The 16273-nt window shown below is 52.4% G+C and overlaps 1 protein-coding gene and 1 long non-coding RNA gene across 3 annotated transcripts; one reads left to right on the top strand and one right to left on the bottom strand.

Moving 5' to 3' along the window:
* Positions 1–1113: 1113 nt before the first annotated feature.
* On the bottom strand, positions 1114–8563 carry IFT25 (intraflagellar transport 25). 2 transcript variants are annotated; one of them, XM_051999653.1, is made up of 6 exons: positions 8263–8359; positions 7442–7545; positions 5100–5206; positions 3290–3358; positions 1732–1775; positions 1114–1314 (listed from the first exon to the last, which is right to left on the bottom strand). In XM_051999653.1, exons 3-6 carry the CDS (start codon positions 5173–5175, stop codon positions 1201–1203), a joined length of 303 nt encoding a protein of 100 aa, XP_051855613.1. In that variant the 5' UTR covers positions 5176–5206; positions 7442–7545; positions 8263–8359; the 3' UTR covers positions 1114–1200. The 2 variants fall into 2 exon arrangements, with proteins under 2 accessions (XP_051855613.1, XP_051855612.1); XM_051999652.1 differs by lacking the exon at positions 7442–7545 and having other exon boundaries at positions 8263–8563.
* Positions 8564–9058: 495 nt separating this feature from the next.
* On the top strand, positions 9059–14459 carry LOC127563298 (uncharacterized). The gene is made up of 2 exons (XR_007953944.1): positions 9059–12447; positions 13311–14459. It is a non-coding gene; the product is annotated as an uncharacterized LOC127563298 (long non-coding RNA).
* Positions 14460–16273: the final 1814 nt, after the last annotated feature.

Below are 16273 nucleotides of genomic sequence, written 5' to 3'. Positions count from 1 at the left end.
GAAGGACTGGAAATGAGACCCTCCACCTCTGACTCTGGAAGCTCTAGGCTGGAAAAGCACCTTTTCACACTGGGCGTGGCCACTGAACACTAGGGAGCATCTTCAGGGGCCAAGCCATTCAAAGGTTTAGTGATGGGGCTGGATCGGAGATGTCCTTGGGACAGAGAACTCCATGGGGATCCGTGCGCTCGCCGTGCTGGGCGGCTCCTTCTCTTCACCTTGCAGGCTTCGGGAGTTAACCGGAGCCCTGGAAGGGTCAGGGACTCGGCCGGGACGACACAACCAGGGTATGTCAAATGCCAGAGGCTTTTCTTTAAATGTTAATACACAAAGCCTGCGACCTCCCAATGCTCTCTAGTCTTCCCTTCTGCATCCTTTTAAAAATGACCTTCTTTCCTTCTCTCTTCCTTCCTCCCTCTTTTCCTTCCTTCTTTCCCTCCCTCACTTCTTCCTTCCTTCCCTTCTTCCTTTTTCCTGCCTTTCCTCCCTTCCTCCCCCCCTTCCTTTCCTCCCTTCCTACCCTATTCCTACCTCCCTTATTGAAAACAAAACGACCCCCCGGTAACTTTTTCAGGTTTATTCATCATGGTTTCTCTTCGTGGACCCTACATTCCAAACCAAGTGACCGGCCCATCAGGCCTTGTACACGACAATCCACCTCCCATCTCAGGGCCTTTAGCCAGACCGCCCCCTTCCTCACCTCTGCCTTGGGACCCCTAACCCTTTTGTGGGGGCCAGATTTGGATGTTTGTGCTCAGCACAGCTTGGCCTGAGCCTGGCCGATCAGTAAATTCTTGCTGATTATTGATGAAGTTGCCAAGAGCCGAGCTAAGGAAAAATTCCCCCCATTAAGAGCCTCTGGACTGCGAAGGCGACATGTTCCTTGTTCCCGACGGCGGTCAGGTGGTGGACAATGAACGGCCTCTTGTAGGCGATGTTGGAGAAGGAACCCCAGGCCGGGCAGGCGTGATCTTCCAGAGTTAGCTCCGAGGGCCCCTGGGAGCCCCCGGGAGCCCCGACCGCCCAGGCCTTGGCCACGGCGCGGGCACAAACAAGTGCCCGCTGCGAAAGCTGAATCAGACGGGTGATGGGGAGAAAATGCAGAGGCCCCACGAGAATCCAAACACTTTTAATAAACTTATCGAGATTACCAAGTATTTACACAATGGTACAACCCCCCCCAATCCAGTTTCAGGAATCCTAGGTGAGGGACGAGACGCTGATTCCTTCTATGTTAACTTTGTGCACAGACACAAAGTGATCAAAAGCCGATTTGATGATGAACCGCAAGTGGGTCGCATAGCCATCCCGGAACTGTGGGAGAGAAGCAAGCTCTGGGAATCCCCGCGCGTGGGACCGGCTTGTTCGACAATCTGCTGATAAGGACGGTGGCCCGGGGCAGACCCACAGACCTCCAGCCCACTTTAAAGGCCCTGCTGGCCTGCGCCCTCTCAGCATCAGTCTGGTGATGGGCACAGACCCAGGGCTATGGGCAGAGTGCCGTGCCGGGGCTACGAGGAGAGTCCCAAAGTCTCTGGGAGAAAAGGCCAAGAGAAGCGGGAATGATCCCCACCGGGATGTCCCAGGACACACAGGAACCTTTTCTGATCACGGTCCTGACACAGGCAGCAATGCCCCAAACGCGCTGCCCACCCCTCTCCTGGCGCTAAATGGGCTTCCCAGGGCTGGGATGGACGGCCTCCAAAGGGCCCGGGCCCCGCTCGCACTTACCATAAACTCTTCCATCTGCATCTGGCCCTCTGTGAGCACCAGGTCTATAAGAGAAATGCGATAGCGACTTAACGAGGTCATCCTAGGTCAGGGACAGACTGCCCTCTGGTCACAAGGAGACTGCCTGCCCGTAGCCCAGAATCTGGAACCTGCCCAGAGTCCAGAACCCAGAGCCCAGAGCCTGGAACCTGCTCAGAGCCCAGAACCTGAAGCCCAGAACCCGGAGCCCAGAGTCTGGAACCTGCCCAGAGCCTGGAACCTGGAACCTGCCCAGAGCCCAGAACTTGGAATGCAGAACCCAGAGCCCAGCATCCAGAGCCCAACGTCCAGAGTATGGAGCCCACCTCCCTCTGTCTCCTTCATTTCTGTGATGTTTCCGTGAGCTAAGGACACAGCAACCTTTCACCACAAAGTGCCTTCTATTGGCCAAATGATGAGCCCAGATGAAAAGCCCCCCCTAGTGGGGGGGCCCGGGGGTCCAGAGCTGCTCCCACGGGTCCCTTGTCCTGCTGCCACACCTGCTTTGGGCGTCCAGCTGCCTGCAACCTTTTCTGATCTCTCTTCCTTAGGACTTGTTAAAGCTTCACTTAGTTTTAAAAGCATAATTTGGAGGTGTTAATTCAACAGAGCAAATAGGCGGATTCCTGTACAAAAGCCAGCCCCTTAAACATGCTACTCAGGGGACTTCTGGGCATTTCTAGAACAGGGGGTGTCAGAGCAGGGAGGGAGCTTAGAACAGGGGGTGTCAGAGCTGGGAAGGGGCTGAGAACAGGGGGTGTCAGGGCTGGGAGGGGGCTGAGAACAGGGGGTGTCAGGGCTGGGAGGGGGCTGAGAACAGGGGGTGTCAGGGCTGGGAGGGAGCTTAGAACAGGGGGTGTCAGGGCTGGGAGGGGGCTGAGAACAGGGGGTGTCAGGGCTGGGAGGGGGCTGAGAACAGGGGGTGTCAGGGCTGGGAGGGGGCTGAGAACAGGGGGTGTCAGGGCTGGGAGGGGGCTGAGAACAGGGGGTGTCAGGGCTGGGAGGGAGCTTAGAACAGAAAATATCAGGGCTGGGAGGGGGCTGAGAACAGGGGAGGTCAGGGCTGGGAGGGGGCTTAGAACAGGGGATGTCAGGGCTGGGAGGGAGCTTAGAACAGGGGATGTCAGGGCTGGGAGGGCTTAGAACAGGGGATGTCAGGGCTGGGAGGGGGCTGAGAACAGGGAATGTCAGAGCTGGGAGGGGGCTGAGAACAGGGAATGTCAGGGCTGGGAGGGGGCTTAGAACAGGGCGTGTCAGAGCAGGGAATGAGTGTTAGAGTGGGGAATCACCTTAGAACAGAATGTCAGAGCTGGGGCAGAGATGAGGGGGAGCTTAGAACCTAAATGCCAGAACTGCCCAGAAGGACAAAAGGACAGAGAGCATCCTTGGAGTCCAATGGGCTGTTATCGGCTCCCTCATTCCCCAGCTGAGGAAGAAACTAGCAGCAGACCCGCTAATTCTGGCTCCTCCTCCCCTTGCCTCATCCTCACTGGGGGTCCGAACCCCCGCAGCCTGGGGTGCAGGGACATTTCGCTCTTACCTCTTTCCACCCATCGCTCAAAGTCCACGGGCTCTTTGGCGTTGCTCTTCTCGATCCGAATGCCCCGCACTGCATAGAGAGAGGGAGGCGCTATCAGCGCTCTGGGGCTTCACGCCCAGTTGGGACGACGCCTGGGTTCGGGGGTCCAGCCCTCAGCCCCAGCAGACCCCACGCCGGCCCTCTGCAGTCTGACTGACAGCCCGGGAGGCCTCCCTCCTGCGGGCAGATCTGGGGGGGTTGGGGGCCCCCTTGCTGCTCCCCAAACAGGACTACAGATAACAAAGACCCCCAGCCCCTCTCCTGACGTTGGCGGCACGAGCGCCGCTGGCTCCAGATCTGCACAAGAAGCCCCCTGGTTCAAGCCCCCCCACCCCTGGGCAGAGCGAGTTCTCCCGCCGTTCTCCCTGACTCTGAAGCGCGGCCCCTCCTGCACCGGGGCAGGGACAGCATCGGGAGGTGGCAAAGGGAGCCGGGCAGAGCCCAGGGCAGGGGGTGGGCACGGGGGGAGGGGAAGGGCTAGCAGGCAGGGCCCAGAGGGACGGAGGCCAGGAAGGGCATTGAGCTGGGAAATGGCTAAGGACCCACTCTGAGGGGGGAGGCGGCCGGGGCGCAGCCCTCCCTACGCGCTTCTCCATCCCTTTCTAAGTCTCGGCTACTGAGGGAACAGGGAAGCAGGCCCGGGGTGCGGTGGCTCCTGGTTAGTGACCACGCTGGTCAGCGGAGAGCCGGACCCTGCTTCTGGTCTCCGAGGGGGCGGCCGGCACCGTGGGGGAGCCCAGCCCGGGGGCAGAGGCGTGTGCCAGCTCTGGGCCAGCGGAGGTTCTGAGCCTCTCGAACAAGGAGTTCTGGGCTCTCCAATACCCGTTCATTAAATAAATACAGGAAAGCATTTCTTGCCATCTGGGGGAGGGGGAAGGGAGGGAAAATCGGGAACACGAGGTTTTGCGGGGTGAATGTGGACCATTATCTGTGTAGATGTTTTAAAAATAAAAAGCTTTAATGGAAAAAACCAAACTCAACTTGGGAGGAAGTGAAGGCAGCGGAAGTGACCTGCCTTGGGGGGCCAGGACGGTGCTGGAGGAGGATCCCCCTAATCTTGGGAGTGTCCCGCAAATCTAGGCCGTGGATGGAGATGGAAGAGGCCCCTCAAGGGAGTTCTCCCCTCACAGAACCCCCCTCACCCCTTGATAATCTCACTGGCTCCAGGCAGGGGGACAACTCTCCAGACACCCACTTTCTGACACCTCCGGGCTCTGTCCCTGGAAGCCGACTCTACGGCTTCCAAACTGAGCTTAGGGACTTCCCCCCATGCCCAGTCGTCCTCCTGAAGGCACCTTCCTGCCCACCCTTGGGGTCTTCTGTGAGGTGCCCTTGGCCCGGAGGGGCTCCTTGCCTCCACCCCCAGAGCAGGAATAGCTGGAACAAGGGACGACGTGGGATCCCAGCCTTTCCCTTGCACCCAACGCCCACAGCCCAAGGGAACCCTGCCGACCCCATTCCCTTCTGGCTAGAAGGGACCCCCAGGAGAACAAAGATGGGCCGTGGAGGCCAGAACAATCCAGAGTAAATGGGGGGCTCTCGGCTTTAACCCGGAATTTGGTGCTGACGGCGGGAGAATCTGCAGAAAAAGGCTGTGAACTTCAGCGCTCGGGCGGGCGGGCTCCTGGGTCCTAGTTTCGTTCCCCGCCATCCCCACGCCTCCAGAAGGAAGGTGCTCGGCGTTCCTCCCCATCCAGCCTGGTCCCCGCCGCCCCCGGTCCCTCCACGTAGCTCCCCCTGCCCCGCGACAGACAGGGCCCGGGCCCCTTACCAAAATAGCACTGGAGGAAGAGCCTTTCGATCTTCACGTGCTTGTGAAAACAAATGATGAACTCCTGGGGGAACATCCCCGTGGTGGTCCAGAACGTGGTGGAGTTCCTGCGGAGAGAGCGCCGGCTGGTTTTGGGGGCCGAGCAAGGCCAGAAAGCCGCTTACCCGTCTATGGTTCAGTCCCAAGCCCCAGAGTAAGGACACCTGTGAGTGAGGAAGCGCCGGCCTGGGGCCACGGGTCTCCCATTGGTGGTGGGTCCCTAGCGGGGGCTTCTGGGGGGAGTCACCGCCTCCACCTTCTCTGCCACTGCTGGGCAGCTGTGGGGGCGGGGAGCTCCCCGTGGGCGGACGTCTCAGAGTGGGTGGGGGGTGTCTCCCCAAGCCCGAGAACATCCCTGTGGAATTGGGGGGGAACAATCTCGGTGGCCACGAAGGTGCTGAAGCGGGCGCCGCGCCAGAACTGGGTCGGGCGCCCGGGGATGCCAAGGTCGCCCGGTGGGAGGGAGGGAGGCGCACTTTGCGCGGCTCCGCGGCCCCCGAGGACACCTGAGGAGAGCAAGGGGGAGCTGCCAAGAGCCACAGGAGGCTTCTGATCCGGGGTCCGTGACCTCTCGCTGCCTCTGGAAATGCTGTTTTATGTTGTTGTTCCGTCATTCCTGAGTCACCTCCAACGCTCCCTGCCCCCCCCCCGGGGGTTTTCTTGGTGAGTCACTGGAGGGCTTTGCTCTTTCCTTCTCTGGCTCATTTTACAGATGAGGAAACTGAGGCAGACTGAGTGAAGTTTGTGACCTTCCCGGGGTGGGAAAGTGTCTGAGGCTGGACTCGAACTCAGGGAGACCCCAGGCCTGGCCTGCTGTGCACTGTGGCGCCCCCTGCTGCTTCTTCCTTCTTTCGTTAACAAACGGCAAGGCTCCAGGAACCAGAGGCTGCGAGTACTTTTAAGCTCCTCCAATACGCGGTTTCCAGGGAGAATATTCTAACTGCGGCCTCTGGGTCTTTTTTTCTCTTACTTCGTCAAATAGAAATTAATCAAATACAAAAGGAGAGACTTGTTGGGGATGGATTCACTTCACCAGACCCAGGACCCAGGATGAGTTTGTGGATGGGAGAGCTGAGCCCCCTCAGGGGTCTCAGAAAGGGGGACGGGGGAGGCACCAGCGCCCAGTCCTCCAAGGGAAGGGGAAGAGAATGGAGTCCGTCAAGTCCAAGCTGCCGACTGTGGCTCAGAGATCCCAAGCTGGTTTATGACTTAGAAAAGGGAGCCTGGCTTTGTAGACGGGAGCGACTCCTTTGTGAAGACATTATTTCCTTCCAGTAGACTGTGAACTCCCCGAGGACAGGAGCCCTTTCCCCTTTGTCTTTGTACTCCCAGCACGCAGATAGTGCCCGGCATACAGCAGGAATTTAATAAATGCTTGCCGCATGAATAAGTGAATAAATGAGCCATGATTTCAAAAGCGCCACCTGGTTCGTTAGGAACAGGATCCTCCCTTCCTCCCTCCAATCTGCTGGCCCAGGCTCACCACGAGGAAGTCTGGGAGCAGAGGCTGGGCCTGGCGAGGGCCCCTTGCTAACGTCTCCGTTGGCCGCCCTGGTCCTAGCTCAGCGGGTGGGGGGGAGGGAGCCCTCAGTATCCCTTCTCTCCAGCAGAATAATCCCGTTCCCTTTTCAACGAAACTGCTACCTGAGAGGAACATTATAGATTATACAGCTCTCAGATTTTGGCAGCGTCTCACAAAGTCTCTTCCAATATTCTTGAGGATGAAGGGAAAAGATGTGAGCTAACAGATAAACTCAGAGTACGGATTAAGCATCCCTTTTGTAACTTTAAAACATTTTTTTTATTTCCATGTTTTCTTTTGCAACCCGGATAACATGGAAATGTGTTGCACGAATTCACATATAAAACTGATGTCAGATTGCGTTCCGTCTCAAGGAATGGAGGAGGGGCTGCAAGGAGGGAAAGAGTTTGGAATTTAAAAGTTCTAAAGATGAATGTTAACTTAAAAAATAATTGAGAAATACTTAATAAAATGAAAATTTATTTTCCAAAAGAATGAGAGAAAGATATGAAGTAGCTGAGCACGACGAGGAAGTGGCCCATAAATCATTGCTTTCCATCGCCTGGGACATCATTTTTGTGCTTGGGCCCGAGGACGAGGCTTTTTCCATCTGCCTGTTTCTTGGCGTTCTTCGTTGCCCTAGTTCAGCCTACAGCCCCGATTCCCTTCATTGCTTCCTCTGCCTTTCATGGAGACAAACCAAGACAGTATCGGTTGCTCTTCTTTTGGCCAAAGTGAAAGCTCTGGGGCAAGGCCCAGAGACGAAACCCTCCATCCTTACCATCTCCAGCGCCTGCTGGGCTTGGGCTCTATTTGTCGCTTTACAACTCAGCGGTTATGTAGGTCAGGGGCCCGCAGTAATTCTTCTCTCCACTGGCCAGTTCTCTAGAGGGATGAGCCATCTGGGTCTCAGTTTCATCATCTGTGAAATGGGAATGTGAAACTCTGCCTGGCTCCTTTGTGCCCTGGGTTCAAGCCCTCCCATCTGTCTCTGCCTTGGTTCTGCCCAAGAGCTGACAAAGGGCTGCAGGGCTTTTTAGCTGACAGGGCCCCTGTTCCTGGGGGTCAATGGGACGCCCCCCTCCAAGAGGGCACAAAGCACTCTCAGGCCTTAAAGCGCCATGTTCAGCTCCCTTAATACCCTTAATTGCACGAGACGCATCTGCTGGCCTCGGTTTCTCTTTCTGTAAAATGGTCTCGTCAAGAACAGAACGGAGCCCAGCATCGAGAAGGGGGAGGGAGAGAGAGCGCACGCGCAGGCGCACATGCACACACACACACACACACACACACACACACACACACACGGACTGATGGAGGAGGGGGGAGGGCCACAGAGGGGCGGGAGCAAAAGAGACATCAGGGTTGCTCCCCCTAGGAAGCACCCCCTGGGCTCCCCAGGGATGGAGGCGCGGGGCGAGCCCTGGGGCCTGAGCTCCAGATACACAAGGGGCGGCGGGCTCCGGGTTCAAGTCCTGCTCCTGGCCCCGCCTGGGGGACCCTGCTCAGAACCCTCCGCTCCGGGACCTCAGTTTCCCGCTCGGTCCAGGAGGCCCGATCTCTCTCCCAGCCCAGGCCTCCCGGCCGCACCCCGGGCCTCACCCATCAATCATGTTCTCCGGAGGGTACTTTTCATCGCTGGACGTGGCCAAGATGACCTCGGTGCCTTCGGAGGCCAGGCACAGATCCACAACACGCATGGCGGCTGCTGGGCTAGGCGGGCTAATGATGAGGGAGGGGGAGAGTCTCCTGGCAACCAGGGGGCGGCGCCAAAGAGAGGCCAGCGCCAGAGAGAGGCTAGCGGGAAGGGAGGGCGGTGCCGGAGCTTGGAAGGCGAGGCCGGGAGTGTTGCCCAGCAACCGAAGGAGGCGGCGTTACCTAGCGACCGGGGTAAAGCTTCCGGGGTCGGAGTCTCTTCAAAGGGATTCCGCCGGTGCCCCGACCAGTCCGCGGCAGCGTTCCGCTTCCTACCTGAGCCATGGGATGGAACAGGGATTGGGGCCTGAGCCGGTGCTGCTTTCGAGGCTCCACGTGACCAGGTTGTCCCTGTTGATTGTTGTTCCCCCTCGCTAGAGCTTCCCTCGCCGATCTCCTCGGCTCCCAGGCATTGAATCTCCAACCGTGCCAATAACCCTCCTATCTACCTACTTTCCCGCTCTCTCTGTTGACTTCCGATCTGCCATTTTCAACCGCCTTTCGGACACGAAGAACTGGACGTCCGGCACACACCTTCCACAAAGCTGAGCTCCTTGTTTCCCCTCCCAACCTCCCCAGGCCTCAGTCCCTCCCCCGGACGCTTCATTCTCCCCTTCCTCCCGCCCCGCCCCCTCTCCCTTAGGGATTGGCAAGGCTTATCGATTTCACCTCGGCAGCATCTCTGGTCGATTTCACCTCGGCAGCATCTCCGAACGTCAGAGATGGAGAGTGAGAGGAGTTTATGTCGGAAGGAAGTTTTTGTTCACTATGGAGCAGGAATTGCAGAGGGCTCAGTGGAAGCAGCGGGCAGATAGGGAAGCAGCTGGGCCTGAGGTTCAGAATCGTTGTATTGGGGGGAGGGGGTGCCTATTGAGAACCGAGTCTGGAGGGAAAGGTTGGGGAGAGTTATATGGAGGGAAGCAGGTTGAGAAACAAAATATTTTAGCAGGCACTCCACTGACTCACGGCTGAAAGCAGGGAAAGATTCATTTCACATGATTGCAAGAATGGGGGCCTAGGTGAGTAGACCCACCTTTAAAATTTCAAAGGCAGCGTTTTATTTCCTTCCCAGAAGCACAAGCCCCTCCTCTGATTCCTCATTAATTGGATGTTACAAAAGTTACATGAGTCTCCAGTCCTCATTACATAGGCAGTCCCTGCCCCAAAGGAGTTTCCATTCTAGAAGAGAAGAAGGGGAAAGGTAACAGAGCAAAGAATAAAAGAGTCTTTTCCAATCAAAAGGCACCACTCCAGAACACAAGTCAGTCCCTGCCCCCAAGGAGCTTACATTCTTTTGGAGGAAGATAACCAACTTCCACCCTTGATTATTCCTTGATGTCCTCATGGGTCTCAGCCTTCTAATTTAAGCTTCATTTCACCAACTTTCCTAACTGTGGAAACCAAATACCCATCCATTTCTCACAAGGTGATCAGACTGTTCCAAGTCAGTCTCATGGCAGGACCTACCTCCTGGCTGGACTGACCTGGAGATGGTATAAGTTTGGGCAGGAGGCAGAGGTGGTTGCTCACTGCTGGTGAATACCCTGGAGGATGAGAGGTGGAAAGGGTCTCATTACTGGCCTGACCACCTGGACCCGGTTCTGGAGATGGCCCTGAGGCATTTTATTTTGTGTGCAGGAATAAATGACCAGTTCCCTGCCAGATTCATGGTATACATTCAGTACCGTTTTTCTTTTTAAACAGCTTCCTTTTGGGGAAACCCTAGAAGTGAACCACAACCTAATTTTTCTCTGGGGTCAAGGGTGGAAAGTTTGATGAATCAGTGAGGATGAGAAAAGAAGCCTTCTCATTAGGGGCCAAGTTTCCCCAGACAGGAAGCCTGGGTCCAAAACAGAAGGGTCCCTTAGTGCATCAGGATACAGTGCATCATCACCTTGGGATCCTTGGGACCATCACTAGTTTCCACAAGGCTAGACTTATGTGATTGAGTTGCTTCCCCTGATAGAATGATATGAGCTACATAAGCTGCTATGTACATCTTAGCTATTATTATTAGTATTATCCAATTCAGGGGTCCTCAAACTATGGTCCGCGGGCCAGATGCAGCAGCTGAAGACGTTTGTCCCCCTCACCCAGGGCTATGAAATTTCTTTATTTAAAGGCCCACAAAACAAAGTTTTTATTTTTACTATAGTCCGGCCCTCCAACAGTCTGAGGAACAGTGAACTGGCCCCCTATTTAAAAAGTTTGAGGACCCCTGAATTCTAACTTATATCTCTTCATCTTTTCCACAAAAAATCGTATGAGATACTTTGTCAATCGTTTTGCTAAAATCTAAGTAAATATATTTGAGGTAGCTAGCTGGCTCAATGGATTGAGCACTGGGTCTGGAGTCAGGATAACTTGAGTTCAAAGGCCATCTAAGCTGTATGACCTTGGGCAAGTCAATTAACTCTGCTTGCCTCAATTTCCTCATCTGTGAAAGGAGTTGGAGAAGAAAATGGCAAGCTGCTCCTTTGCCAAGAAAACCCCAAATTGGGTCAGAAAAATTAGGACACAATTGAACAAGTAATCTACAGAGTTCCCTATTAGAGCAGTTAATTTTTTAAAAAAATTTTTATCATTTACAAGCATTTCAATATACAAGGAACAAAAAAAGAGGATTATGTAGAAAACTTTGAATTTCTGTTATGAATTTTTAAAAGTGTACATAAAGTAATTGAGTTTATCACCTTGTCCAGAAATGAAATGAGGTTAAGGCATAATCTGTTCTTGATGAAGTCTAACTTTGTGACCACCCTTTCCTCTTCTAGATAATTATTGTTTTAAACTTTTCTCCCTTTCTTTGCCCTCCTAGTACATTATTAGTGGGATTCAATCCTTGTATGGCCCATCTCTTCAGCACGAGGTGCTTTGGTGAAATCGATAGTATTTCCAAGATCTTCCAGATCATCCCATCCTCACCGAAGGAAATAAAGGGACTCACTGTGGCCTGGTCTTGAGAACCTTGTTGACACAAACTTTCTTTTAATGGTACTTGCTCAAATGCTGACTAAAATTACAGGGGAAACCCACTGGTTTATTTTGTAGATGAACAAAAGCTTCCTTTTCTGGAAAATCAGGTGGACATCTGCTTTTTTCCAGTTTTCCAAAGATTATCAACAGGGGCTCAGCAACAGCAGCAGGTCAATAGTAGCAGGAGCTCAGCAGTTCAAGTGCAAGGGTAGGCCATCTTAGTGCTCTGAGTCATTTAGGCCTCTAAGGCCCCAGAGCAAGAGTGAGCTCATCATAGAGACATCAGAGCTTGGGGAAGAAGCTGTGGACTTGGAGGCAGAAGGGGCCTGGCTTATTACCCCACTCCCATCACTAACTAGATGACTCTGCCCTTCTAGTCAACTGCAAAAACATTTAGAAAGGTGGCCCATTATTAGCTGTGTAATACACTGGACAGGATGTTGGCTCTGCAAGTCAGAGGACCTGGGTTCAAATCCACATCAGATGCTGACTGCTGGTGTGACCCTGAAAAATTATTTCTTCTCTGAAGCTTTAGTACTCTTGCCAAAGCCTCAGGACTGGTCTCTCTTCTTCCAGTTCTACTCACACACAGCTTTATTCATGTCATGTCCCTGATTAAAAATCTTCAATGCCATTTTCTAGACTGAGGTATATATTAACGTCTAAACACCTGAGCCTGGCATTCAAAGTCCTCCTTTCTCTGGTCCCAGCCTTGCCAATTTCCCTTGATTCTCCTTCATGCACTCTGTATCGTTTCAGGTGGATTAGTTGACTTCAGTGTGTCAAATAATCACCAAACACTTAAGCATCTAGATGGAGAAGCAATTAGAGTGCTGGGCCCAAAGTCAGACCTGAGTTCAAATTCAGCCTCCAATATAAGTTGTGAGATTTAAGGGATGGCACTGTGCTGAGCATTCTGGGTACAATGAAAAAGACAGACAATTCCTGCCTTCTAGGAGCTTACAATCGAATAAGGGAAGACAACACATAAAAGGAGGCAGAAAGAGGGAAGAGTGAAAAGGCGGGATCATCCCTAGGCAGATCATGGCCAACCATTCTCTTCCTCCTGAGTTCCAGCACCACGTCACCAACTATCTATTATAAATTCCAAACCAGGTGAGTCATCTCAAAAGTCAAGAGATCAAAGCAGAGATCTTCATTGCCTGTTCTCTTCTACCCCCCCCTCCCAGTCCTCTGAGTTGTCAGTGGGCAGTCACCAAGCCTTAATTAGCTCTTTCTTCTCCTCCCCACCCCCTGCACTATTCTCAGCCTTTCCACCCCTTGGGCTCTGCTCTGGGTGGTCTCCCATCTCCAACCAGTTGCCAAATCGTGACTCTGCATCTTTTATACATGGCTCCTCTCCACTCACAACTCCCCTGGGTCAGGCCCTCATCCCCTCTTGTTGGAACTATTGCAAGATCCTTCCCCTTAGAGCTCCCTTCTCCAATCCCATCTTAAAGACATAACCAGGTCACACAACCTTCTCTGTGAAGCATTTAAAGCCTTTCACAATCTGACTCCAGCTTTCTTTTCTGGGTCCATTACACAGTTCTCCCTTCACGTACTCTACGGTCCAGTCATACTTGTGTGCATATGCACGCACACACATACACACACACACACACACTCAGACTTTTGAACTTAGGGATTCTAAGAGGTGGACGTGACGATGGAGTTCATTCTCGGCACAGACACAGCCTGTACAAAGACACAGAGATGGGAAAGGGAAAGTTGAGTGCATCAGAGCACACAAACTAGGCCGAGTGTTTTGTCACGCTCTTGGGTGAGTGTCACCATTGGCTCCTCATGGGAAAGATGGGTGGAAATGCTGCTGGTCCCCAGGTGTGCCAGTTTGCCCATCCCACTCTGTGCATTCATCACCACAAACTCCCATCCGTGCCTTTATACAGTCTGTGCCCCTTCCTGGAATGAACTCCTTCCTCAGCTCAACTCCTTAGAATTCCTAGCTTTATTCACAGCTTTGTCCGTATGCCGTCTCCTACGGAAGCCTTTTCCCGTTACTCATTCCCCAGCTAAGAGCAGCTCTCCCCCCACCAAAATACCCTCTATGTGTTTTGTTCCTATTTCAATGCATACGTATTGTTTTCTATGATCAAATATAATCTCCTTGAGGATACAGATGAGCTCACTTTTTATTAATAACCTGCTGGCCTTATTAATAAACTGATTACATCACCCAGAAACCATGTCTCTTGAACCTTTTTAATTGTGCAGGTGGTTGGTGACATTGCTGGTCAATGTTTTTAACTGCCTCCCAGCTAGAGGGTGACTTACCGTCAGTGACTGGTGATGGCCCACCAGTGCTTTGCTCCTAAATAATGAATGCAAATAGCATTTACGGAGCAACACACTGTGCTGGGGCTCTTGAATACTTGGTTAAGGATAAGGAAGCTCATCCTAAGACAATGGAGAGCCATAAGAGGCTTCTGGACCAGAGGATAAAGTGTGCAAACCTAATCTGGCCGGGGTATTGTAGGATCAATTGGAGGCAGAGCCCAGAAGTGGGAAGAACCTTAGGTCGGATTCACTGCAATGAACCAGGTCAGAAGTGCTGAGGACCTGGACCTGATGGGAGGAGGATAGCAGAAATGAGGAAAGGAAGGGAGAAGCCGCGTGAATGTGTTCATCGTGGAACGCTTCATACTGTTGTTACTTCTGTTTGTGGTAAGGGTTCCGGATAGACTTTGACCTCTGTAGGAGGCCACCTCCCCTCCGTGCTTAGCACAGTGCTCCCCACACAGCAGTGATGCGGCTGATACAGGCAGGCACCAAAGTGGGGGTTCGGTCACGTGAAGGATTCACAAAGCCATTCGCTTTGGCAAAAGAAAGATTTATTCAGGGAAGAGGTCACAGACAAAATGAAGGGATACCACAGACACTGGGAATGGTAAATATGAAACAGTGGAAGAGCATGTGAAAGACAACTTCCTCAGTGGAACTCACAATTACTCAGTGGAAAGGGAGCCCCCCGTGAAGTTGGAACATGTCCTTAGCTGGCAGGCTCAACCCTGAAAGGGACTTAGCCTCCCTAAAAGAGTGAGCTGTAAGGAAAAGTGGGGTTGGGAAGCATAGTGGAGTCAGGGGAGATACCATGTGGAGTGGGGAAAGGGCAAGGGGAAAGACAGCATGAGGTAGAGGGCCTGACATGGCAGACTGACCGAAAGGAAGGCAGCAGCCATGGGATGGCTCACAAGTAGGTTTCTATAGGGAAAATTTAACCTCAGGGACATAAGTAGAATTTCTGACAAGGCATGGCAAGGTGACATCACTCGCTCGAGACTCCTACAGAGGGTGGACCTCAGGGGTTTGATATAACTTGGATTTCAGACTGGACCACCTCCCAGAGGGTGGGACCATGGCGCTAAACTGATCTCGCTCAGTGCCTTTTCTCTGCCGCTCTCAGGAATACATTTTTTAATCAATTCTTCAATTTTTCTCTGCCAACCACACCCAACATTGAAGATCTCATCAGTAGGGATGTTTGTAAAACAAATGAGCGGATAATGTTAAATGAAGGTAAGTCTGATCTTATGGGTCCACTCTTGCCCTCAGCTTTTAATTTTAAAATTTTTCCTAGGTTATTTATCTCAGTGTCCTTGTATTTCACATCTTTGTCCTTACCACACCTCCCTGCCCCCCCCCCCAAACGCTCAGTATTTTGGAGAGGTGCTATGTGAATTCATGAACGTGAAAATTAAATCAAGGTGAGATTGATTCATAATGTACCACGTCCTCCACAGCTAATTCCCTGACTTTTACTGGTGGGCTAGTGGTAGGTTAGACCTCCAGAGAGTTGTTCTTAGTTTTACTAAGTATAGCAAGAACAGTTGTTACAGAAACGTCCTTCCAATGTAGCCCTTCTGCATACACAAAATCCTCTGGGAGAGCGGGTTCCAACTTTAGGACCGCATTTGCCCAAGATGTAAACTCAAAACTCTTGGAAATTCATTGTTCCCTCTGCAGAATCCTCATGGAGTTCTCCTTTGGGAACCCTGCTGAGCTCTGAGGCCCTTTCCTCCACGTCTTAGCTCTTGATGTTGTTGCTCTAGGCCCTTTACTATCATGTCCTATGAGAACCCAGATCTTTGGAGGTTCTCGAGGACATCAATTAGTCAATGGGAAGGGAGAAGAGAGAAACTCCCCCCTATCTCCCTCGAGGCAATTCTTTTCAGAAGTCCTTCACCACTGCATTCAACTACTACTCAGTGGATCTGCTGCTGGAATCTGAGAATCTGAAGTGACTTGCCTGAGATGTAGGGCCAGATTCCAAGTCTGTATGAGCCTTTCAAAACAGCTAAATAATTATTCCCACCTAGCTTACTTTTGAATGATTACTTCTCTGGGCCTCCTGTGATTCTATTAATTGGGAAGGGGAGAGTGACAATAGTCATAGTGTTTCAAACTGATAGAGACTTTAAAGATCATCTAATCGCCCCCAGCATATTTTTACAGATGAGGCACTGAAATTCACAAAGATTTGGCAATTTGTTAAGGTCCACACAGGCTGTAAGTAGCAGTCAGTATTGGTCTGTCAGGCCCTTAAAATCAGACTCTTTTTTGTATATTTCCAATATATAATATGACTTTCTAATAAAGATGCATTCTAATATGTCAGGATACCTTTTGGTACTAACTAGGTGTTAAGTGCCTACTATGTGCCAGACATGGTGCTAAGGGTTGGGGACACAGCCGGGGCTCTCGAGGTTCCTCTTTCCAAAGGCAGCAGGGCGAAGTGATGTCTCTGGCTTCAGGACTTGGAGACCTGCTCCTTACTCCCCGTGTACGCCAGGGCCAGTTACTGAAGCCCTCCGGGCCTCAGTTTCCCAACAAAGAAGTTCTGAGTCACTGTGGACTTTGTGAATCCATATCTGACCTCGGACACTTACCAGCTGTGATCCTGGGCAAGTCACTTCTCTCGGTT

This window comes from Antechinus flavipes, chromosome 4 (assembly GCF_016432865.1).
Source record: "Antechinus flavipes isolate AdamAnt ecotype Samford, QLD, Australia chromosome 4, AdamAnt_v2, whole genome shotgun sequence".
NCBI classification, from domain to species: Eukaryota; Metazoa; Chordata; class Mammalia; order Dasyuromorphia; family Dasyuridae; genus Antechinus; species Antechinus flavipes.
Note: the sequence above shows the minus strand (reverse complement) of the source record. Positions and strands in the feature narration are given on the sequence as shown.

Bases quoted from the DNA above. Each gene is read 5' to 3' on its own strand.
- IFT25 (XM_051999652.1), bottom strand. From the start codon at position 8,360: ATGCGTGTTGTGGATCTGTGCCTGGCCTCCGAAGGCACCGAGGTCATC. The intron at 5,207-8,262 runs GTGAGGCCCGGG...CTCTCTCCGCAG, and splicing joins CCGGAGAACATGATTGATGG to GAACTCCACCACGTTCTGGA. The intron at 1,776-3,289 runs GTAAGAGCGAAA...TTTCTCTTATAG, and splicing joins TGAGCGATGGGTGGAAAGAG to ACCTGGTGCTCACAGAGGGC.